Below are 25,706 nucleotides of genomic sequence, written 5' to 3'. Positions count from 1 at the left end.
CAATAATATAAAGAAGTAACCCAAATGTCTCTCCATTGGTGAATGGATACAGAAGATACAATGGAATATGACACAGCCATAGAAAGAATGAGATCTTACCATTTACAACAACATGGATGGTCCTAGAGGGGATAATACTAAGTGAAATAAGTCAGATATAAAAAGACAAATACCACAGGATTTTACTCATAGGTGGATCATGAGCACTAAGTAATGGATAGAATTGCTACATCATTATATTGTACAGCCAAAACTAATATAATACTGTATGTTAATTATACTTCAATAAATAAATGCTTAAATTTATTTCCTTACTTTTCTGTAAGGAAAGCTATTACAAATCAGTAAAAAAAAAAATGGGCATTAACCCAAAAGAAAAACTGTCAAATAAGCAGGAAATAAACAGAGAAGTAAAGATGACTTATAAAGGCACAAAAATATGTGCCTTCTTCATAACTAAATGCAAGTGGAAACATGTCATATTTATCTTATCAGAAACGCAAAAAAAGTTTGATAATAAACAAGGTTGGCCACAATATGGGGAAACAGCCATCTTCATACACTATCTAATGGGAATAAGAAATGGTACAGTCACTCTGGAAACAATTTGGTAACATTTATAAACATTTTTAAAGTATATAGTCTTTAGCAATTTCACTTTAAGGTAGAAAATCTACACATATACTTATTCACATATGCAAAAAAGTTCAAAGACATTCACTGCAGTATTTGTTCTTAGTTTATTGTCAATTTGGTTTCCATATAACACCCGTACTCATCCCCACAAGTGCCCTCCTCTGTGCCCATCACTCCCCTTCCCCTCTCCCCACCCCTATCAGCCCTCAGTTTGTTCTCAGCATTCAGGAGTTTCTCATGGTTTGCCTCCCTCCCTCTCTCCAACTATTTTTCCCCTTCTTCTCCCCCATGGTCTTCCGTTAAGATCCTCCTAAACCACCTATACGTGCAAACGTATGGTAGCTGTCCTTCTCCGCCTGACTTATTTCGCTAAGCATAACACTCTCAAGTTCCATCCATGTTGCTACAAATGGCCAGATTTCATTGTTTTTTTAATTTTTTAAATGTTTTATTTATTTCTGAGGTGGGGGGGGCAGGCAGCATGAGCAGGGGAGGTTCAGAGAGAAGGAGACACAGAATCCGAAGCAGACTTCAGGCTCTGAGCTAGATGTCAGCACAGAACCCGACACAGGGCTCGAACCCACAAACCACGAGATCATGACCTGAGCTGAAGTCGGACGCTTAACCGACTGAGCCACCCAGGCGCCCCGGCCAGATTTCATTCTTTCTCATTACCATGTAGTATTCCATTGTATAGATAAATCACATCTTCTTGATCCATTCATCAGTTGATGGACACTTAGGTTCTTTCCATGATTTGGCTATTGTTGAGAGTGCTGCTATGAACAAGCAGTGCAGCATTTTTTTCTAACAGCAAAATACTAGAATCAATTTAAGTGTTCATCAATAGAGGATTAGTTAAAATACTATATATCCGTACAATGGAATACTAAACATCCATGAAAAAGAACAAAAACCACCAGTATATGCTGTTATGGACTTATCTCCAAGATATATAATTTAGGTTAAAACAAAAAGCAAGATGCAGAACACTGAGTGTATTTATGCTTTTTTTAGAAAAGTAGGATACACACACACACACACACATATTTATATAAGCAAAAACTATTTCTTGAAGAATGCACAAGAAACTGGTTGACTGGAGAAGGGATCTGAGGGGTCTGAAGTAGAAAGGAGACTTATTGCCTCTGAACAAACAAATCAAAAGACATTAAGGTGAAGAAACACATAATTCTAAATATCATTTCAATTAAAGGAAAGCTGAAAATGGTTGCACAAATTAAAAACCAAGCAAAAGAGAGTGCTTTATTCACTACTTTTTCTAACTCATTACTTTTGTTTAAGGAACTTTTTTTAATAAGTCATTTTAATATTTTTAAATGGAAAAAAAAATCGCCTGGCAGACTCAGTCACTAGAGCATGTGAGAATCCCAGGGTTGTGAGTTAGAGCCCCACATTGGGCATAGAGTTTAATATTAAAATGAAAATTAAAAAATTTTTAAAAACACATTAAAAGGGAGAAAACTATTTTTTATTTAAAATAAAAACATGACCAAACATTTTTTTTATTTTTAAAAAGGTTTTCCTCTGCTCTACAATGAGAGAATTAAACTTTTTAATCTTTAGACTCCTAACTGAAGCATTCCTTGGGTGTATGCAAATATCCTCTCCTGACAGGCGAAAACTGCCTCCCAATCTAACAAAAGTTTTTACAAGTGGACCTTAATGTACTCGGCATGTTGGATAAAATTCTAACAACACTTCTTAGAAAATGACTAAAACAGAAGATCCCTCCCCAGAGGGAATATTCCCAAATGGGCGAGGCACCTAATGAGATAGCCAGTGGCAAAGTTAGGTAGAGATGAATCCTAGCCTTCCAGAGCCCTGGCATTCACCAACCCTCACCTGTCAAAGGTCCTACTCCGGAGCTCTCGAATGAATGTAGGACTTCCGGTCTTCACTGGTTTCCCCTTGTGTGTATCATGCCCTTTTGAAGATACACGGCGTTTTTTCACTAAGCCAGAAAAAGACACAAGACTGTGAGTCAGAATGGCCATGAGCTATGGTTTCAAGAGCAAAGGCCTCAGCAGATCCTAATTTTCTTCCAATCTAACAACCCCTTGGAGCACCTGAAGTCAACGAGGCCCTCACATACTCAGGAAAAGTCCTTGGTGAGGTTGGTGCTTCCTCTGGGGAAATCTGTAGGTAGGGAGGGAGGTAAAGCTCTGCAATTCTGCTCTCTCACTGGGACAGCTGCTAGCCTGCAGGGCCTACCCAGGCTTTTGCTATTTCCCAAGCCCTGAGACAAAGGCAGTCTTCCTTCGAAGGTTCCTTCGTTTTCCTGGACCACCTTCTCTTGAAAACCCCAAGATCCACTTACTAATGGAGGGTCCATGTAAGACTTCACAGTTGGGGCAGTGGTAGAGGTCAATGTCAGCAGCCTTCTCTTCTTCAACACCAACACAACTAGAAAAGAGAAAAACCAGCCAAGGTTTATGGGAATTTTATTTGTCTTAAGGTCTAGAACTGTGCTGTCCACTAAAAATAGCTATTTACATTTAAATTAATTCAATAAAATTTTAAATGCTGTCCCTGCATCATATAGCTACATTTCAAATGTTCAGTAGCCACATGTGGCTAGAAGTTATAGTACTTGGCAGATTATCAAGCATTTTTATCAATGCAAAAAGTTACACTGGACCACACTGGTCTAAGAACAATTATGATAGAGCTAAGAATGTACAGACAGCAAAGCTTCATTAAGATTCAGAATGGTAAAAGCTAGAAGAGATTCTAAAACAGTGCCATCCAATAGAAATATGTGACCCAAATATGTAAGTTTAAATGTTTGTTTAAAATGTTTTAATGTTTATTTATTTTTGAGAGACAGAGTGCAAGTGGGGAAGGAGTACAAAGAGAGAGAGAGACACAGAATCCAAAGCAGGCTCCAGGCTCTGAGCTGTCAACACAGAGCCCGACGTGGGGATCCAACTCACAAGCTGTGAGTTCATGACATCAGCCAAAGTTGGATGCCTAAGCAACTGAGCAACCCAGGTGCCCCCATAAGTTTAAATGTTCTAATAGTCACATTAAAAAGATAAAAAGGGGGGTGCCTAGGTGACTCAGTCAACTGAGTTGTCCAACTCTTAATTTCAGCTCAGGTCATGATCCCAGAGTCATGGGATGGAGCCCCGTGTTGTGCTCCACACTAAACATGGAACCTGCTTAAGATTCTTTCTCTCTCCCTCTTTCTGCCCTTTTCCCCTGCTCATGCACACTCACTCTCTCTAAAATAAAAAAAAAAGTAAAAAGAAACAGGTGAAATTAATTTTAATTTTTAATTTAACCAATATATCCAAAAGATTCTTACTTCAACATATAATCAAAACTTTAAACTTTAATATTTTACTTGATTAAATGAAAAGGATTGAAAAGAATATTTTATAATCAACAGTGGTTCTGAGTGAAGGATTACAGGTAATCATTTTTCTCTTATTTGTATTTTCTAATGCTCTATAATGAACATGTGTTACTTATTTCATACTGTAATGTATAAAAAAGATTTATTTAATTTTGAAAATATGAAGGGTGCCTAGGTGGTTCAGTCAGTTGAGCATCTGACTTCGACTCAGGTCATGATCTCATGGTTCATGGGTTTGAGCCCCACATCGGGTTCTGTGATGAGAGCTAGGAGCCTGGAGCCTGCTTCCGATTCTGTCTCCCTCTCTCTCTGCTGCTCCCCTGCTCATGTTCTGTCTCTCTGTCTCTCAAAAAGAAATAAATGTTAAAAATTTTTTTGGGGGGGCGCCTGGGTGGCTTAGTCAGTTAAGCGTCTGACTTTCGCTTAGGTCATGATCTCGCGGTTCATGGGTTTGAGCCCCGCGTCGGGCTCTGTGCTGACTGCCAGCTCAGAGCCTGGAGCCTGTTTCAGTCTGTGACTCCCTCTCTCTCTGACCCTCCCCTGCTCACGCTGTCTCTCTCTCTCTCTCCTAGAAATAAATAAAACATTTAAAAAAAATTTTTTTTTAATTTTGAAAATTTGAGTTTGTGTGTATGAGAGTTGGTAATCTCACAAAAGTAAATCCTTCCTCACCAAATAAGTGATTAGCAGCCCTCCTAGTAAATTCTGGCTAATATCAAACTCCTAAAATTCTTGGTCAGCCACACATAGCAGGGAGCATAAAAATAGGGTAGAACTCCAATTGTTTCATTCAGGATCATGCTCACAAACTCACTTCCTGGTATCAGGACCCACCACTGTTCCAACTGCTTGCTAATTGCTAATCCTGTGTCTGTAAACCTGCTGCATATCAATAAATTGGAGATATCACCATCAACGTGGTAGAGTTATTTCAAGGGCTCAGATAATGTATTTCAAGTGCTTAGCACACACTCTGGAAAACAGTATGGAGGTTCCTCAAAAAATTGAAAACAGAACTACCCTATGAGCCACCAATGCACTACTCGGAATTTATCCAAAGGATACAAACATGCTGATCGAAAGAGCACATGCACCCCAATGGTTATAGCAGCGCTATCAACAACAGCCAAACTATGGAAAGAGTCTAAATGTCTATCAACTGATGAACAGATTAAGAAAATGTGGCGCGCGCACACACACAATGGAATACTACTTGACAATCAAAAAGAATAAAATCTTGCCATTTGCAACAACATGGATGGAACTAGATGGTATTATGCAAATAAGCGAAATAAGTCAGTCAGAGAAAAACAGGTATCATGTGATTTCACTCATATGTGGAATTTGAGAAACTTAACAGGTGAACATATGGGAAAGGAAGGAAAAATAATGAGGGAGGCAAACCGTAAGAGACTCTTAAATACAGAGAACTGAGGGTTGATAGAGGTGGAGAGGTCTGGGGATAGGTTAAAAGGGAGATGGGCATTAAGGAGGGCATTTGTTGGGATGAGCAATGGGTGTTATACGTAAGTGATGAATCACTGAGTTTAATCCTGAAGCCAAGACTATGCTGTATCTTAACTTGAGAATAAAAACAAAATAATAATAATAAATAAAGTGCTTAGCACGGTGAACATAAAGAAGCACACCTTACCCTTAACCTGACTAAACTTTCTTTACATATATTCCCCAGACCTTGTGGCATTAATTCACTTTGTCGGACCACATCCTTTCTCTGTCTCTCACACCTGTTAGCCTTGGACACTGCTCAAGAAAGAACCCTTCCAGGGATGCCTGGGTGGCTTAGTTGGTTAAGCGTCCGATTTCAGCTCAGGTCATGATCTCACCATTCGTGGGTTCAAGCCCCACGTCGGGCTCTGTGTTGACAGCTCAGAGCCTGGAGCCTGCTTCGGATTCTGTGTCTCCCTCTCTCTCTGCCCCTTCCCTGCTTGTGCTCTGTCTCTCTCTCTCAAAAATAAACAAACATTAAAAAACAAAAAAGGAACCCCTCCAGTCATCCCTCTCTCCTGAACTTTCATCCCATATAGCTATGTACTTTTCCTACCCCCAAACATCTACTGGTCATCAACATGCCTAACTTTTCTCTTGTATCCCCAAGCAACCCCATTTCTTGGTAAACAAACCCATCTAATTCATATCCCCTTCAACAAACCCCTTCTTCATCGTCCTGGCTTAACTAACCACAGTTAAGCCATTTTCTCTATACAAGTGCCATTCAGTGTGGTCCACAGACTAATGCTGATCTGTGAACTGTTTACCACAGGTCTGAATAAGTAAAAAAAAGTCAGCATAAGCATCCAATAACTTTTATGACAATTTGGCTGAGTAATTTTATGTCTGTTGAATCTAACAATAAGAAATTGGGGCTTGTAGTTTGCAGAAGGTTCATCCATTTTTCTAGTAATTCATTTTTATTTTACCAAATAATTGGTCCATTATGGTTTGAAATTTTAAAAAACAGACAAACCCAGTCCTTCGCCACAGAACGTCTAAGAAGCACAGTGCTAGAACCCCATCAGGTAGAAGTTATGCATTCTACCAGACCCTTATGTAATTCAGGGGTGTGTTGGGAGTAGACATTCCCCTCACTCTCTTTCCTCTACCCCTGTGTGTGATCTCTTACTCCTTTTTAAAAAATGTTTATTTTGAGAGACAGAGAGTATGAGTGAGTTGGGGAGGAGCAGAGAGAGAGGGAGAGAGAGAATCCCAAGCAGGGCTCGAATCCATGAACCACGAGATCATGACCTGAGCCAAAATCAAGTGTCAGATGCTTAACCAGCTGAGCCACCCAGGCACCACAGATCTCTTACCCCTTTGAGCTTCACATCATCTAGTCATGCCTCTTCCCTGTCAGCTCCTCAACTCCCCAATATACCTCTTTCACTCATTAAAGAACCTGCTCACAGATTCTTCTCTATCCCAAGTCCTGCCAACATCTCACATGACATTAGTACTGATGCAAAGAGGTCCAGCCTTTTCTTAGCTGTTTGACCTCCTTATCTTCAGAGGCTGCTGTCTCTACTTCCCTTTCAGCTAACAATTTTCATGGTCATCCTCCAGCCCTTGTGAATACCTGCAATAGCTCCACATCTAGAAAATGAAATTCATACAGCACACTTGTGACCACAAATATAATCACCCAGCTCTTACTCATTACACCTGTTCTTTGCCCTCAAAATCCCCTGAGCCTACTTTTCACCTCTTCACCTATTCTTGTCTTCAGCCTTCTTCCCTATGTAGCTTAGATTCCAGCATTCCTCCTTTCAGCCATTCTCCAACAGATATCCTCGAATCCCTTGCCCCACTGCCTTTCCGTCACTCCCATGTGCACATCCCAACCCTGGCTCAATCCAACTATGTAACACTGGACCACTGGACATGGCTGGAGAAAAATTACCCATTGGATCAGTGCCACAATAAATTCACACTGTCCATGTGGAGGTTCCTCAAAAAATTAACAATAGAACTCCCCTATGACCCAGCAGTAGCACTGCTAGGAATTTACCCAAGGGATACAGGAGTGCTGATGCACAGGGGCACATAGACCCCAATGTTCATAGCAGCACTCTCAACAATAGCCAAAAGATGGAAAGAGCCTAAGTGTCCATCAATGGACAAATGGATAAAGAAGATGTGGTTTATCTATACAATGGAATATTATACAGCAATGACAACGAATCAAATCTGGCCATGTGTAGCAACATGGATGGAACTAGAGGGTGTTATGCTGAGTGAAATAAGTCAGGCAGAGAAGGACAGCTACCATATGTTTGCAGGTATAGGAGGATTAGGAGGAACCTAACGGAGGACCGTGGGGGAGACGAAAGGGGAAAATGGGGGAGAGAGGGAGGAAGGCAAACCATGAGAGGCTCTTGAATGTTGAGAACAAACTAAGGACTGATGGGTATGGGAGGGAGGGGAAGGGGGGTGATGGGCATGGAGGAGGACACTTGTTGGAATGAGCACTGGGTGTTATATGGAAACCAAATTGACAATAAACTATTAAAAAAAAACAAAATAAATAAACTTTAAAAAATTAAAAAAAAATTCACACTATCCAAAATATCTGGGTCACAGAATAGCCAACACAATATTGAATGAAAACAACAAAGCTGGAAGACTGATGCTACCTGACCTCAGGACTTACTATAAAGCTACAGTAATCAATACAGTGTGGTATAGATGAAAGATAGGCAAACAGATCAATAGAACAGAATAGAGAGTCCAGAAGTAGACCCACATAAATATGGCCAACTAATCTTTGACAAAAGAGCAAAGGTAGTACAATGGGGCTAAAAGATAGTCTTTTCAACAAATGGTACTAGAACAATTGGACATCCACATGCAAACAAATGAATCATGACACAGAACTTGTACACTTCACAAAAATGGAACTCAAAGTGGATCATAGACCCAAATGTAAAATGCAAAACTACAACACTCCTAGAACATAGGATAAAAATCTAGATGAGCTTGGGCATAGCAATAATGATGTTTTAGATGTAATACCAAAGCCATGATCCATGAAAAAAGGAATTGATAAAATAGACTTCATTAAAATTAAAAATCTGATCTTTGAAAGATACTGTCAAGAGAACAAAAAGACAAGCCAAAGACTGGGAGTAAATCATTGCATAAGACATATTTGATAAAGGGTGCTATCCAAAATATACACAGAGTCTTAAAAATTAACAATAAAACAAACCTGATTTAAAAATGGGCAAAAGATCGCTACAGAAACCTCACCAAAGAAGATATGCAAATGGAAAATAAGCATATGAAAACGTGCTCCACATATGTTGTTAGAAAAATGAAAATTAAAACAAGTATGAGCTATCACTATACATCATCTATCAGAATAGCCAAAATTCAGAACACTGACAACACCAAATGCTAATGAGGACGTAGAGCAAAAGGAACTCTCATTCATTGCTAGTGGGGATGCAAAGTGGTACAGCCATTTTGGAAGACAGTTTGGCAGTTTCTTACAAAATTGAACATACTCTTAACATACAATCCATCAATCATGCTCCTTGGCATTTACTCAAAGGAACTGAACAAAAACCTACACATGGATGTTTATAGCATCTTTATTCATAAATGCCAAAATTTGGAAGCAATTATGAGGTCCTTCAATAGGTTAATGGATAAATAAACTGTGGTATATACAAACAATGAAATATTTATTCAGTGCTAAAAAGAAAGAAGCTATCGAGCCAGGAAAAGGCATAGAGGAAACCTAAGTGCATATTATGAAATGAAAGGAGCCAATCTGAAAAGGCTATGCATTATATGATTCCAACTATATGACATTATGGGAAGGACAAAACCATGAGGACAGTAAAAACACTAGTGATTGCCAGAGGATATGGGAGAGAGAGAGATGAATAGGCAGAGCATGGAGAATTTTTTTAAGGCAGGGAAACTATTCTGTATGATACTAAAATGGTATAATGGTGAATGCATGTCATTATACATTTGTCCAAACTGTATAACACCAACAGTAAACACTGTTGTAAACTATGGACTTTGGGTGATAATCATGTGTCAGTGTAGGTTTATCAATGGTAAATGTACCACTCTGGTGAGGAATGCTGATAATGGGAGAAGCTATGCATGTGGGGGCAGGAAGAATATGGGAAATCTCTGTACCTTCTTCTCAATTTGACTGTGAACTTCAACAACTCTAAAAAATAAAGTCTACTGAAAAAAATATCTGGGTCATGCTTCCTCAGAATCCTGCTCAATTCTCTCTCCCATCCTCCAGTGTGGTTATATCAAATCCTTGGTCCCACTAACCTCCCTCCTCTCTCAGAAAATGACCCTGCCTACTTTTTAGACAAAATGAATAATCAGATGGGAACTGTCTCAACTTTCCACACCAAATCCACCTCCTTCTGCACCCATCCTTTCCACCTGTTACAATGAAAGAACTATCCTTCCTCCTTTCCAAAGTCGGCTTTTCCACCTGGGTTCACATCTTTTTTTAATCTTCTCAATCCATTATCCCTTCTTTCTTCAGTATCTTCAACCTCTTCCTCCCTTCCTTCTCCTTCACAATAGCATTTAAACAATTAAAAAAGATAAGACCCTCCTTCCTATCTGCCCCTCAGCCACTTCACAGCCAAATATCTTCTTTGTGTGTAGGTTCTTACTAACTTATTTGAATAGTTATCAGTTATACATGGTACAAAACTCAAAAGGCACAAAACTGTATACAGTGAAAAGTCCACCTACTTCTTGCCACTTGGTATTATCCAGAGATGTTCTATCAGAGCCAAACTTATCAGAGGAATTTTCTAGAGTTGCTGTGTATACTTTCTTACCCTGCTGCAGTCTGATTTTAGTCCTCACCTTCTTTAAAACAGAGCTCATCAATGTTCTGACCTCCTTATTGATACATGCTGTAAGTACTCCTCTCCTTTATCTCACTTGATCTCTTAGCAGTATGAGCACACAGTGTTGATCCTGTGCTTTCTCCCCACTTGACAAGTTCTCTACCCTTGACTTCCATAACACCCCATTTGCCTGATGTCCATTTCTTCAGTTAACATTATTGAGAGGCGCCTGGGTGGCTCAGTTGGTTAAATGTCCGACTTCGGCTCAGGTCATGATCTCATGGTTTGTGAGTTCAAGCCCCGCGTTGGGCTCTGTGCTGACAGCTCACAGCCCGGAGCCAGCTTCAGATTCTGTGTCTCCCTCTCTCTGCCCCTCCCCTGCTTGCACTCTGTCTATCTCTCTCAAAAACAAATACACATTAAAATTAAAAAAAAAAAACAAAAAACATTATTGAGCATCTTCCAGGCCCTGGTCCAACTGCTGGGGAGATAAAGACATAGAGCAAAGCATACAGAAATCCCTGCCCTCATAGAGCTGACACCATTCTAGTGGCAGCAGCAAACAAGAAACAAAATAAATCAATGTAATCAGTGAGATACATGGTATAATAGTGAAAAGAGCCAAGTAGAAAAATACAGCAGGAAGGGGAATATATACACATGTGTATGTAACTACACAAACACACACACACACACAGTGGGGTGGGGGGATGGCAGTGGTACTGAAATTTCAGATAAGGGAGCCAATAGGTACCGAAATTTTACGTAGAACTCACTGACAAAATGACTTTTGAATAAGGACCTGAAGGGAGTAAGGAAGCAAGCCATATGGATATGAGGGAAGGGCATCCCAAGTAGAAAGAATACCAAGTACCAAAGCACTGTGGTACTAGTGTGCCTAGATTATTAAAGCAACAGAGAGAAGGACAGAATTCTGGAATAGAGAGAGTAAGGGGGACAGTAATAGGTCAAAAAAGTAATGAATGGGCTCAAGTAGTAGGGTTTCATAGGCCATCGTAAAGGATGTTGGCTTTTCCGGAGTGAAGAACTGGGTGAAATCCGTGGGAGAATTATGAGCAGGGATGTGATGTGATCTTAATTATGTCTCTGGCTGCTCCTTCTGTTTCCCAACGCACTCTTTTTGTCCTGTCCACTCCTTAAATGTCAATGCTTCCTAGGCCTTCTTCTCTCCTCACGTTCCCTTGTTGAGCTTACCCCCCAGTGCTCCATGTGCGCCCTCTGCCCCTATAACAGCAAGCTAGATCTCTCTGCTGGGTTTCAGACTCCTCCCTTGAAATGCTTACTGGTACTTCTACTGGATAGCCTCCTTACATGTTTCAAATTTCACATGTCCAAATTCAATTTCTCCCTCTGTCTGCCCCCCACAAACACACTCCCTCTCTTGGCAAGTGGCACCATAACCTCAGACTGCCTGAGTTTATATCCTGGCTGTACCTGCGACTTATTATCACAGGAACTTGGGCATGTTACCTCTGTGCCTCAGTTTCCTCATCCCGAAGGTGGGGATAAATATTGTAAGTACTTCATAAAGTTGTTATAAAAATAAATGAGTTAATCCATTGAAAGTGTTTACAACACTGCTTGATACATAGTAAGTGCTCTGTATCATTCAAGTTACCATCATGTTCTGGCAATTCTACGTCCTGATTAACTATCAATTGTGCCATTCTGTCATCCTTACCGCCCCTGCCCTAATCCAGGCCCCTGTTATCTCTAGCTGGGATTACTGTCCTGCCCTCCTAACTGGGCTCCTGGCCTCTACTCCGTCCTCACCCAACTGGCCCATCACACTACAACCAAAGTGATCATTTTAAAAACACCAATTTGAGGGGCGGCCCTGTGGCTCAGTCAGTTAAGCATCTGACTCTTGATTTCAGCGGTCATGATCTCACGGTTTGTAGGATCTCATGTCAGGCTCTGTGCTGGCAGTGTGGAGCCTGCTTGGGTTTCTCTCTCCCTCTCTCTCTGCCCCTCCCCTGCTTGGGCGCATGCTCTCTCTCTCTCAACATAAATAAATGAATACATTTTTAAAAAAACCCACCCATTTGATCTTGCCAACCCTTGCTCAAAGCCCCTCACAGGCTTCCTATTTTTCTCATAGTGAAGTATAAACTTACCATGGTCTACAAGGCCTTTGGCCTCAAGTCTGGCCTCTCACATGCAGTGTCAGCTACATAATTATGAAGTCTGGTGCAAATTAAAATCAGGGGCCTCTTGTTCAGAACACAGGGGAAAAAATCTTTTTTCCTTTCTTCCACAGTCTCTCAACTTGTCATGGGCCTTTTTATTTGTTATTTATTGTCATGCTCCTTTGGCATGAGGATACTCAAGGGAAGTACAGGCCATGTCCTGTGACTCAGTGCACAGGACACATGCACAGAACTCTGACTCTCTTGCACCCACATTCAGACCTGGTTCCCCAGGCAGCCAACTGAGAACCTGTTCAGGGAGTGGGGAGGTAGTAGAAGGTGGGACACATGTGAGCTAAAGCTCTAAGTCCCTCCCATACTCCACTGTCTCACTGGATTTTACATACGAAACAGGTAAAATTATTAAGAATTTCAAAACAACCACAGAACATGAAACCTCAAGTATGGGGTCCCATTCCAAATATGAGGCTGTGTGTGACTGGGTGACATGAAGTCAGCCATGCTCTGAAAAACCAGCTGGGTCTGACTTTGCCTCAGGTCATGATCTCCTGGCTTGTGAATTCGAGTCCTGTGTCAGGCTCTGTGCTGACAGCTCAAAGCCTGGAGCCTGCTTTGGATTCTGTGTGTGTCTCTCTCTCTGCCCACCCCCCTCTCAAAAATAAACAAACATTAAAAAATTTGAAATGTCAGCTGGACTCTCCGTACCATGCTCTTTCTGGTCTTTGGGTCTCATCACACATGGCTCCCTGTGCCTAGAACATTCCTGTTCTTCCCTCTTCCCTGCTGCCACGGCACTCCCCCATACACACTATCCCTATTTCGGCACTCACCAGGTGGACTTAAAACTGCTCATTTACTTGCTATCTGCCCCACTACATTTGACAGCATCCATCTTGTTCACCAGAAGTCTTCACCTTATCCATCTCCCAGTTTTGTTTTACTTATTCTTCAGCTCAATTCAACAAACATTGATTGGGCTAGATAATTGCTCACATCAGGAAGACAGATGGATGAAACTCAGACTTGTGGTTGCACTGTCCCAATAATTATCACTGGGACCAAGGGTCCTAAATGCTACTTTGCTTCCTTAATGAACTATCACAGCACCAGGTCTCAAGATTAAGATGGAGACGGGGCACCAGGGTGGCTCAGTCGGTTAAGCATTCGACTTCGGCTCAGGTCATGATCTCACGGTTTGTGGGTTCGAGCCCCGTGTTGGGCTCTGTGCTGACAGCTAGCTTAGAACCTGGAACCTGTTTCGGATTCTGTGTCTCCCTCTCTCTCTGACCCTCCCCTGTTCATGCTGTCTCTCTCTCTCTCAGAAATAAATAAAACATTAAAAAAAAAAAAAGATTAAGATGAAGTATCCCCAACGTGTACCACAGAGCCTGGTATATGGTAGACACTCCATCAATATTTGTTAAACAAGTGAATGTATAAAGTTAATAAATATTGATTGAGAACAGCCACTGTCCTCATGGAGTGGACATTCTAGAGGGAGAGATGGACACATGGTGCCAGAGGTTTCATAAGTGGCAAAAAGTAAATAATGCAGGCTAAAGGGATGAGGAGAAAACAAGTGAATTTGAAGACTGCATGAAAGGAACTGAGGAGAAAAATGAGCTATGAGTTATATGTCTATTATCACATTTACTCTCCACAGTATTCACAGGCACTATAGCAGCACAGAGGTAAAAGTACAGCCTTGGAAGCCAAACTGCCTGGGTTTGAATCACCTCTGCCACTTACTGGATGTGTGAATCTAGATGCAGAGAAGAAGGCAACCTAGGGACAGTAGGACCTGAAGTAGTGGATGTCAACAGAGAGTAAGAGACCTGGACTTCCACTCCTACCTGTCAGCAACTAAGCCATACCCCCTTCTCCTGCCACTAAAGTTGCAGTGTCTAAAGAGGCCTGCATAAACAGAAAATGTAATAATACCCAGAATCTCCTAACCTCATACTCAAAATATCCAGGATATAATGAAAACAATCACTTATTACATCAAGAACAAGGAAAATCACAACTTGAATGAGCAAAGGAAATCAATAATCTCAACACTGAGATGACACGGATGTTGGAATTATCGGACAAGGATTTTTAAAGGAGTAATTATAAAAATGCTTCAATGAACAACTAAAAACATGCCTGAAACAAATGGATAGAAAATGTCAACAAAAAAATAAAGAATTTCTGCAAAGTAGAAGATACAGAAAAGAACCAAAGGCACTTTAAGAACAGAATGCTACAATAAGTTTAATGAAAATTCATTGGATGGGCTCAACAGCAAAATGAAGACAAGAGGAAAAAAAATAGTAAACCTGAAGATAGAAATTACCCAATTTTTGATAGAAAGAAAATAGACTGCACTGTGAACTCTATACCAATAAATTGGACAATCTACAAGAAATAGATAAATTCTTACAAACATACAATCTACCAAGACCAAATTGGGAAAAAACAGAAAATCTGAACAAAGTACTAGTAAAGAGACTGAATCAGCAATAACAAAACTCCCAGTTAAGAAAAGCCCAGGACGAGATGATTTCACTAGTGAATTTTATCCAAATATTTAAAGAAGAATTAATTTCAATTCTTCTCAAACTCTCCAAAAATATCAAAGAGGGAAGACTCTCAAACTCATTTTATGAGGCCAGAATTATCCTGATACCAAAATCTGACAAAGACACTAAAAGATACTATAAGAAAAGAAAACTATAGGCTAATATGCCTAATAAATATAGATGTAAAAATTTTCAATAAAACACTAGCAAACTGAATTCAGCAATATATTAAAATAAGCATTTACCATGATCAAATGGGATTTATCCTTAGGATACAAGGATGTTTCAGTATAAGCAAATCAATAAACGTGATACATCACATTAATAGAACGGAAGAAAAAAACCCATGTGATCATCTCAAAAAGCACAGAAAAAGTATCTGATAAAATTCAACATTTGTTCATGATAAAAACTCTCAAAAAACAGGTTATAGAAATTACATAATAAAGGCCATGACAAGCCCATAGCTGACATCATATTCAATGGTGAAGGGTTGAAAACTTTTCCTCTAAGATCGGGAACAAACCAAGCGTGTCCATTCTCATCACTCCATTCAATATCGTACTAAAAATCCAAGACAGAGCAATCAGGCAAGAAAAAGAAATAAAAGGCATCAAAATCACAAAAGAAGAAGTAAAACTGTCTTTCTTTGCAGATGACATGATATAGAAAATTGTAAAGACTCCACCAAGAAACTCAGATCTAATTACTGAATTAGGTAAAGTTACAGGATACAAAATTAATATACAAAAATCAGTAGCATTTCTATATACGAACAACAAATTATCTAAAAAAGAAGTAAAGAAAACTAGCCCACTTACAATAGCATCAAAAACTATAAAGTATTTAGGAATAAAAATAACCAAGAAGGTGAATAATCTCTACACTGAGAACTATATGACATCAATGAAAGAAACTGAAGACACAAATAAATGGAAAGATAACCTGTGTTCATGGACTGGAAAAGTACCATTAAAAAGTCCATACAAGGAATCCTTGTACACTGCTGGTGGGATTTTCAATTGGTACAGCCACTGTGTAAAAAAATGTATGGCGGTTCTTTAAGAAATTAAACTACCATATGATGTAAGAATTCCACTCCTAGGTAAATATCCAAAGAAAACAAAATCATTATGTTGCAGAAATATCTGTACTGCCATGTTCAGTGCAGCATGATTTACAGTAGTAACCAAGTCATGGGAACAACCTAAGTGTCTACCAAAAGATGAAAGGACAAACAAAATGTCACACACACACACACACACACACACACACAAAATGGAATACTATTTCATTACATCATAAAAAACAAAATCTTAACATTTGCAACAACATGGATGAAACTTGAGGGCATTACACTATATAAGTCAATCAGAAAAAGCTCACTTTTATGTGGAATCTAAACAAAACTAAACAAAAAAACACAAACTCATAGAAGAAGAGATCAGATTTGTGGTTATCAGAAATGTGGGGTCTGGGGACGGGTGAATTGGAGAAAGTTGTCAAAAGGTACAAACTTCAGTTATAAGATAAATAAGTATTGGGGTTGTAATGTATAATATGACTATAGTTAACACTGCTGTATGGTAAATCTTATTAAAGTTGTATAGAGAGTAAACCTAAAAGTTCTCATCACAAAGGGAAAAAAGTCTTTTTTTTCCTTTCCTTTTCTTTTGGGTATCTATATTAAGTGATGGATATTAACTAAACTTACTATGGTAATCATTTCACAAATATGTGTAAGTCAAGTAATTATACTCTACACCTCATATCTCAATAAAATTGAAAAAGATAGATTAAAAAATTATAAAGAGCTTCATCAATCTATAAAACTAAAACCAAAGACAATCTGAAATATTTCTATACTGAAAAACAGCATAATCAAACTCCTGAACACAAAGGAAAAATCTTTAAAGCAGTGATAAATGACACTTTGCCTAAAGGAGAACATCAATTCAAATGACCAAGGATCTCTCATCAGAAACAATGGAGGCCACAGGGAAGTAGCACAATTGTTTTCAAGTGCTGAAGGAAAAGAACTAAAAACCCAGAATCTAATATCAAATGAAAAGATCTTCAGGAATCCAAGGGAAATCAAGACATTGAGGGAAAACTAAGAATATTTGCTGCCAGTAGACCTATCCTAGAAGAATGGCTAAATGAAAAAAGGAAATAGGGGGCACCTGGGTGGCTCAGTCAGTTAAGCGTCTGACTTCGACTCAGGTAATGATCTCATGGTTTGTGAGTTTGAGCCTCACGTTGGGCTCTGTGTTGACAGCTCAGAGCCTGAGCCTGCTTCAGACTCTGCGTTTCCCTCTCTCTCTGCCCCTTCCCTGCTTGTGCTCTGTCTCTCTCTCTCAAAAATCAACATTAACAAATTTTAAATAAAAATTTAAGAAGAAAGGAAATGATAAAAGAAGGAATCTTTGGGAAGATCAGGAAGACAGAACAAGGGAAGGAGCAAATACATTGGTAACTACAATATGCTTTCCCTCTCCTCGAGTTTTCTAAATCATGTTTGACAGTTGAAACAAAAATTCTAACACTGTCTGATGTGGTTCTCCATGTATAAAGACAAAATAATTTAAGATAATTATATTATAAACAGGGTAGCATAAAGGAATTCAAAGGAAAGTAAGGTTTCTACTCTTCAAACTGGTAAAATGTCAACACCAGTTGATGGTAGTAATTTATGTATGTATTATGTTAATACACAGAACAAGCATTGAAAAAAAGCTATTAAAGCTATATATATCTATATTCAAAAACACAACGTATAGGTCAAAGTGGAATTCTAGAAAAGATATAAGTAACCCACAGTAGGGTAGGATAAAGAAAACAAAGAACAGAGGAAACAAACAGAAAATAAAACAAAACAAAACAGACAGACTTAAACCCTAAGATATCAGTTAACTACATCAAGCAGAAATGGTCTAAATATACCAATTAAAAGAGACTGGTAAACAAACATGTGTAGCAACAAGGATGGAACTTGAGGGTGTTATGTGGAGCAAAATAAGTCAGGCAGAGAAGGACAAATACCATATGTCTGCACGTATAGGAGGATGAGGAAGAACTTAACGAAGGACCATGGGGGAGAAGAAGGGGGAAAATAGTGGGGGAAAGGGAGGGAGGCAAACCACGAGAGACTCGTGAATGCGAGAACAAACTGAGGGCTGATGGGTATGGGGGAGAGGGGAAGCGGGGTGATGGGCATGGAGGAGGGCACTTGTGGGGATGAGCACTGGGTGTTATATGGAAACCAACTTGACAATAAACTATTTAAAAACTAATTAAATAAAAAAGAGACTGGCAAAGTAGATAAAAATAATACTGAACTATATGCTGTCTACAAGAAACTCATTTTATATACAATGATGTAAGCTAAAAGTAAAGGGATGAAAAAGGATATACCATACCACCTTTAATTCAAAGAAAGAAATATAACCATTAGTACCATAAAAAGTAGACTTCTATGCAAAAAAATTACCAGAGACAGAGAAGGACATCATATAATAAAAGGTCAATCCACCAAGATTTAGCAATCCTAAATGCATATGCATCAAACAAGAAAGCTGCAAAATGTGAAGCAATAAATTATAGAATTGAAAGGAAACAGACATATCATCACTTGTAGCTGGACACTTCAATACCTCTTTCTCAACAACTGACTGAACTAGATAGAAAATCAGCCAAGGACAGAGAATTCAGCAACACCATCAACCAACAGGATGTAAAGCAACATTTATTTAAAAAAATAACTCAACCCAACAATAGCAGGATTCTTTTCATGTGACCATGGAACATTTACGAAGGCAGACCATATCCCAGGCCATAAAACAAACCTCAATAAATTTAAAGAAATTGCCATCATACAGAGTATATACTCTGACCACTATAGAAACAAACCAGAAATCAGTAGCAGAATGGTAACAGGAAAATCTACAAACACTTAGAAACTAAACAACACACTGTTGTGCAATTCATAGGTCAAACATGAAGTCTCTAAGGAAATTAAAAATTACATTGAACTACATGGAAAGGAAAACAAAAAATTTGTGGGACATAGCTAAATTAGTAACATTAAATGCTTACATTAGAAAACAGGTAAAGTCTTAAAACACTAACCTAAGCTCTCACCTCAAGAAATTAGGTAAAAAAACTAAAACTAAAACAGGAGGAAGGAAGTAATAAAGGCAGAAATCCAGATTGAAAACAGAAAGACAGTACAGAAAGTCAATGAAACAAAAAGCTTGTTCTTTGAAAAGATCAATAAAACTGACAAACGTCTATCAAGTTTGAGAAAGAAAAAAAGAGAGAAGACACAAATTTTCAGTATCAGGAAAGAAATATCACCACAGAGCCAGCCTGCAGATATCAAAAGGGTAATAAGAGAATATTTTGAACAATTCTACACACTTATAGTTGACAACTTAGATGAAATGTATCAACTCCTTGAAAAGCATAAACTACCGCAATACATCTGGTATTAAATAGAAAACTTTTATTGTCCTAAAATTCTTAAATAAATTTACTCCATAATTTTAAAACCATGAAAAGATTAAATAAAGATAATTAGGCAAAGTGACAGGCACATTAGCTAGTACTCAATAAACAAAGGCCATTATCATTTTTTCCATTATCGTTTTATTTAAATCCTTACAACCACTCTCAGGGAAACTAGGGCTTCACAGAGAAGAAATCCTTTGCTAAAAAGAAAGAGCCAGAATTCAAACCCAGTTCTGAAGCCAGTGCCATTTCCTCTAGAGTTTAGAGTGCATACCACGGCCACCCCCCTTGGAGGTGTGCCAACTAACATTTCCTTTATAGATAGGAAAACTGCAAAGGGGTGAGGTTTTGCCAAAGCCCCAGAAGTCAATTAATGCTCACCAACTAATTCTTCACCAGTGTACAACAATGATTCTCAAAAATTAGGGTGCATCAGAATCTTTCTTTTTGTTAAATAGAGGTTGTTGTGTCCCAGCCCAAGAATTCACATTTTTAACAAATTCCCAGTTAATGAACCACACTTTGAGAATAACCGTGTGCACTAATGATAGATGTTAGCCCACCCATCCCCCAAACCAGAAGCTGTCACACTCCACAGACAGGGAAGGAATTGAGACAGAATAATGCTCTAAATCAGTGGTTCTGAGGGTGGGCCCCCACTTACCTACTAAATCAGAAACCCTGCAAGTGGGGCCTACATAGCTTGTCTTTTAATAGGTCTTTCAAGTGATGCATGCTAAAGTTTGAGAACCATTGCTCTACAAATCGAAGTGATTTGCAAAAACCCAGCCTTTTTTTACACTTTTGAGAACTTGGACGCTGGAACCAGATAATTCTAAGTTCAAATCCAGACTTAGAAAGTAATCCCATGAATTCTAGATTCTCACCAGCGAAATGGAATAGTCATCTTCCAGGAAGTAATTTGGCATTACTAATCCCTAACTGGGCTGGAAGTCATCAGAGATGTGAACAGATTTATATCACCTATAGGCATCTGTGGCCTAACTATTGTTAGCAACCATGAAAAGTCCACAATATTTAGTAAGTTTCAATTGTGCTTAAGTACAATCTTATATGGAGCACTGTGAGCCTGGTATGTGCACATGTGCACACAATATACTGGGTAAGCAAGAGCAGCCCACCAAGGATCTGATTCTCAGATGACTTGTTTGTTTTCTGCTAGCCCATAGACAGAGCCATGAGAAGAGATGAAAATGTGGTCTCTTTCATAGAGAAAAAAACAAAAAACAAACTAAGGCAATTAACCTGTGTCCAGAGTCTTCATAGAAACCCCAGGACTTACCACAGAAATGTGATTGAGGAGGAGCCTGGCCCATAAAACCATTTCTATATTTGTAAATGTGCAATTCTTAAAGGCCTCAGTGGTGTTCTTTATAAATGTCAACAAGAACACTGCAACAATGCTCACCATAATGTTTCTCTTGTTTTGACCAGCAACTTGTATCAAAATGAAAAACAGTTCTAAAACTCCCAAAGTTTCCCTCCTAACACAATATTATATTATAAACAAGTAGAAATGATATTAAGTATCCAACCACAGGAGAAATGATCAAGTATTTACATGAATATTTGCCCACCTAGTAAAATACTCACAGTAGAATATTATATAGGAATAGAAGTCAAGCTACAAAATGGTATTTACAATACAATCCCATGTTATCAAAATATAGGTTCATATTCTAGGTCAAAAGACAGGAATTAATACAACAAAACATTTAATAGTGGATTATGCTGGCCAGCAGATTCATAGAGGATTTTTATTTCCTTCTTTATTATTTTTGTCTTTTCTACAGTGAGTATGTCTCACACATATAATCAGGAAAAAAAACTTAGAACATTATTTAAAAAAGAAATCTCTAACTTTCAGGGTTGGGTGTGGAATGAAATAATTTATGCAAAGTTCCTGTCATGGGGCCTGGCACACAGTAAGCACTCAAAAAGCATTTGTTCCAGTTTTCTGTTCCTAGACTATGGAGTTAGAGTCTCTATATTGTGGGCAGGAGTTCCCTTTCCAGGTTTGAATCTACACACTTCTTACATAATCCAAAGCAAAGGCCACAGGCAATAGCTTATTCCAAGAAAGCCCATTCATTCATTCATTCATTCATTCAAAAATTCACTCAGTATCTATTACATGTTTAGCACTGAACTAGGTTCTGGGGATACCAAAAATGAAAAGCTGACATCTTTGCCCTCACATAGCTCTGGCTAATGAGTGGCACAGGTGTATTTATAACTATGATATGATGAAACAATTACTTTCAATAAGGATGTACACAAAGTACAATGGGAACCAGGAGGAAGGAAGCTCTTTACAGAGAAAGTATGCTGTGAGCTGTAAAAGGGAGGACATTAGTGGGAACAGCATGCACAAAGAGGGATAAAGGAGTATAAAATTTTCCCAGAACTATACGTAGTTCAGTCCTGCTTGGACCTAAAGAAAGAACCGGGAGGAGTTGTTTTGGGAAAGGAGACTGAACAAGTAGATCACAAATGGTCTTGTCTGTCACACAAAGGAGACTGAATTTTATTCTGTAGGGGAACCACCAGAGGAATTTTAAACAGAGGAGTGACTTGATCAGCACTAGCAAAGATACCAGGAATCCTGAAAATCATCTTAATCCCGCTTATTTCCAGAGGAAAGAAAAAGGCCTCACCTTCTAGGTCTGTCTTCTCTTAAAATAAAATCACATGAAGCAGTGAACAGAACTCTGCACCTGGCACACAATAAATATTCAATAAAGATCAGCTGAACATGAATTTGAAGATGCTGCAAGGGGTCAACCCTGCTGAGAGCAGAATTTTAGCAGTACCAGCACCTTCAGTTTGGTCTTGGCTGGGACAATAGGAGCTCATTTGGAACGGACTAGTGACAACTGAAAATTGTAGAATCTAACATACAAGAGGAGGAGGGCACCATATACTGTTCTTTTGTACTCCAGTACAAAAATTCCTCTCGTGGTTTTCTTTCCATAGCTGGGCTTTTGGCTTTTAAGTCCCAAGGATGAGAGGAGAACATCAATTTCTTCCCACACACTAACTTCTCTGGAATCCTGGATGACAGGTGTTTCTGTGCACACATGGTTAACTGGAGGAAATTCATTAGTGGTTTTACTCCTGCTGTTTTACCCCAAACCTCTTCTGCTTAATTCAATTTGGTTGGATGGTTCTGCAGATAAATACTGGAGAAATAAAATACTATTGCACTTCTGCCTCCACTTGCTGAATGCATGCAAAACACTTTAAATCATTAGGGCAGATGTATTAGATTTATTTTATAGGCGAGTCAGGACAGACGTATTAGATATATTTTATAGGCGAAGACCATGAGGCTCAGAGAGGCAAAGTAACTTGCCAAAGACCCTCTGATAGTAAGTTGCAAAGCCACAACTGAAACCCATGTTTGTTGCAATTATTTCAAAAATACAGCACTGTCTTTCAGGAAGCCAGAATCTGAGGCGAAACACAATTGCCAGCATACAAAAATGATAACATTCTTTGTGCCTGGAAAGAGAACATTTTGTAAACTAAAAAATGGGGCAAAGAAGAAACATACATGGGATAGAGAAAAATAGGAGACACCGGAGGTCAGTGTGAGCTACGCCCAGGTCTTGCAAGGAAGGATGAAAGAACAGGAGTCTGGGAGGGGAGTTGGAGCTAATTCTGGGCCAGAGAGGAGGGAAAAGTTTCTGAGCAGGAACCTAAAACGGGACTGAGAAAAGAGTGCGCAAGTGAACACCTGTCCAGTCTGGACTGCCCTCCTTACCTGCCATGAAACCAGTCCTGACACATGTCACACTCGATCATGAAGCGGGTCACATCGTAAGGCAGCCGGCAGAGGCAATACACTGGCACCGAGGCCATCTTCACCCGGCCTTGGAGCGCTCTGCGGCGGGCCAGGTTCGTAGCGTCAAGAGAAGCAGGAGGCAGCAGCACGCGTCCTTTCCGGACGATGGCTGGGCACAAACAACACTTTTTACCGAGTGAATCAGGTCCCCCAGGGTACCAACCCCCCAGTTCACAAAAGGGCAGTTAGTGCTGCCTGGATGCAACACAGCTGGTGTGGCTGTAGGGGACAATCGGAGAAAAGTCCACCGGCCGCCAGAATTCCTTTAACAAATAAAGGACGGTATTTGGCCGCCAAGGTCCGTTCCCCCCCCTCCCCACTCCCTATCCAACGGCCCCCAGTCAGTGATAACTTCTTTCCGGGTTTCAGGGAAAATATCTGATGCCTTTTCAGGAAGCTTCTTTAATCCCTCACTGAACCCTCTCCGTGCTTACAACCCTGCTTCCCTGGGCTTTCTTCATTATGACGCAAACCAAAGACTAAATAGGCTGGGGTACCTTAGAAAAAGCCCTTTATCTCACTACCAAAATAAGAGCAACTAGAGAAAGATGAGGGATCCCTGGAAGTTGCCTCAGATAACTCGAGAATCACCTCGAAGCTTTCAGGAACGCAGACAAGACTAGGCGCCCAACTCAAATCACAGTTCTGGGGTCGTGCTGAGAGTTTAAATGGTCTTCTCCTTCACTTTCAAAATAATTCCATCCCCAACCAGTCAGTAGTCTCATTACCCCAACAAATGAAATAAATCTCAACATCAGAACAGATCAGATCATCCTCTACTTCAAAGACGACAGAGCTCTGAGTTGCACCCCAAAACAAAAAAAGGGTCTCCTCTAAACCCCTGAAACTGACTAGAATTTCTTCATATTCCTGAAACTAAGCAAGGAATCCCCCCCACCCCACAGCGCTCGGAAACGGACAGGCATCTCCTTAAAACCCCCTCAGAGTGACGAGGACTCCCCTGTCCCCCCAAACTGACAGAGATCTCATCACAGATTTCAAGACTGACAGGAAAATTCTTGCAGCCCCCGAAACTTACGAGATCTCTTTACGCCTCCCAAAATGACAGGAACCTCCTCACGCCTCAAACCTGAAAGAATGTCTTTTGCCCGAACCTTACAGGGACCTCCTCATCTGCAAAGCTTCAGGGATCGCTCACACTAGCGGAGTTCTGTTCCACCGACGCGCCGGCTACCGGGCTCGCTGCGGAGCGCCTCAGCACCTAGCTCAGCGGAGGATCAGCCAGCAGTTCCGGTCCCACCGGCGGCGCGCGCCGAATTCTGGGATCGTCACAGCAACGCTGCGAATCTTGCTAGCTTTCCCTCAGAACCACCCGCTGGTTTGCGCGGCCCTGGGCGCTCGGCGGTGCTTCAGAGCCGCTTTCCCCACGGTTTTGCCCCGGGCCCGGTCGTTAGGGCCTACTGGAGCCTGCAGCTTGGGCCTAGTCCGGCGGCCGCCCGCGAGCAGACGAACGGCGTCGTCCCTTGGCCGGCTGGAGATCGCTGCGAGCAAAGCAAGAAGAATGAGAAGAACCGGCGGCCAGGTCGGAGGAAAAACTGCCCGAAAAGTCGCCGGGAGAAACCCGGTGGCGATGGTAGGCAACTAGAAGTAGTCAATAAAGTTTATTCAAAACAAGGAGGAAGTTGAAGCGGAGAGGGGAGGAGAAATATGGGGTAAACAGCTACCATGTTGAGAGTGGCGGCGCCGCCACGGGGAGGCTACCAGACCGCCATCTTATGAGGGCTGGGCACACGAGTTAACCGCGGCTGAGGCGGGGAAGGGAGGCCGGCAGCTCCCGCGTGACGCCAGCAGAGGCGGGGCGCCACATTGAGAAAGGGGAACGGGATGCAGCTACCTATAGACCCGCTCCTTTCCTCCAGGTACCCAATCGAGGCTGAGGATCTTAAGCCACCATCTTAGGCGAGGCAGTCGCTTGGCTCCATTTTGAGTGGGGCCAGAGCCTTCCAAGCCTTCCTCTCCTCCTCCAGGCCAACAGGGAGTTAAGCACGTTCTTTCCTTTTTCCCCCGCCCCCAACGCACACACTCACTCACTCACTCACTGTTCCTCCACCCCTCCGCCCCTCCTCCCCTATTTCCCCCTTCTCCGCCTCCGCAACCTTCTTGTCCTGTGAGAGGAGGTGAACTCAGTGACTGCAAATTGCAAAGCTAATGGGTGGCGGCGGGGGCGGGCTTCGGCCAGGATAGAGATGGAGTACT

The 25,706-nt window shown here is 40.5% G+C and overlaps 1 protein-coding gene across 8 annotated transcripts in view; it reads right to left on the bottom strand.

Annotated features, from left to right (window-relative positions):
• The window catches only part of PHF8 (PHD finger protein 8), an 84,266-nt gene extending 59,067 nt beyond the window's left edge, over positions 1-25,199 (bottom strand). For 3 of the 8 annotated variants that reach the window (XM_039223930.1, XM_039223931.1, XM_039223933.1), the window contains exons 1-4: positions 24,605-25,199; positions 23,409-23,598; positions 2,978-3,063; positions 2,503-2,611 (exon numbers count right to left, since the gene is read on the bottom strand). In XM_039223930.1, coding sequence (XP_039079861.1) covers positions 2,503-2,611; positions 2,978-3,063; positions 23,409-23,506 — 293 coding nt within the window. In that variant the 5' untranslated portion in view covers positions 23,507-23,598; positions 24,605-25,199. Of the gene's footprint in view, positions 1-2,502; positions 2,612-2,977; positions 3,064-23,408; positions 23,599-24,528 lie in introns of all 8 variants that reach the window. The other 5 variants (XM_039223926.1, XM_039223929.1, XM_039223927.1 and 2 more) reach the window with 4 other exon arrangements.
• Between the last annotated feature and the right edge of the window lie 507 nt (positions 25,200-25,706).

This window comes from Hyaena hyaena, unplaced genomic scaffold, assembly GCF_003009895.1.
Source record: "Hyaena hyaena isolate Hyena2069 unplaced genomic scaffold, ASM300989v1 scaffold_1508, whole genome shotgun sequence".
In the NCBI taxonomy this organism is placed as follows: domain Eukaryota; kingdom Metazoa; phylum Chordata; class Mammalia; order Carnivora; family Hyaenidae; genus Hyaena; species Hyaena hyaena.
The sequence above is the reverse complement of the archived record's forward strand: the minus strand, read 5'-3'. Positions and strand labels throughout refer to the sequence as shown.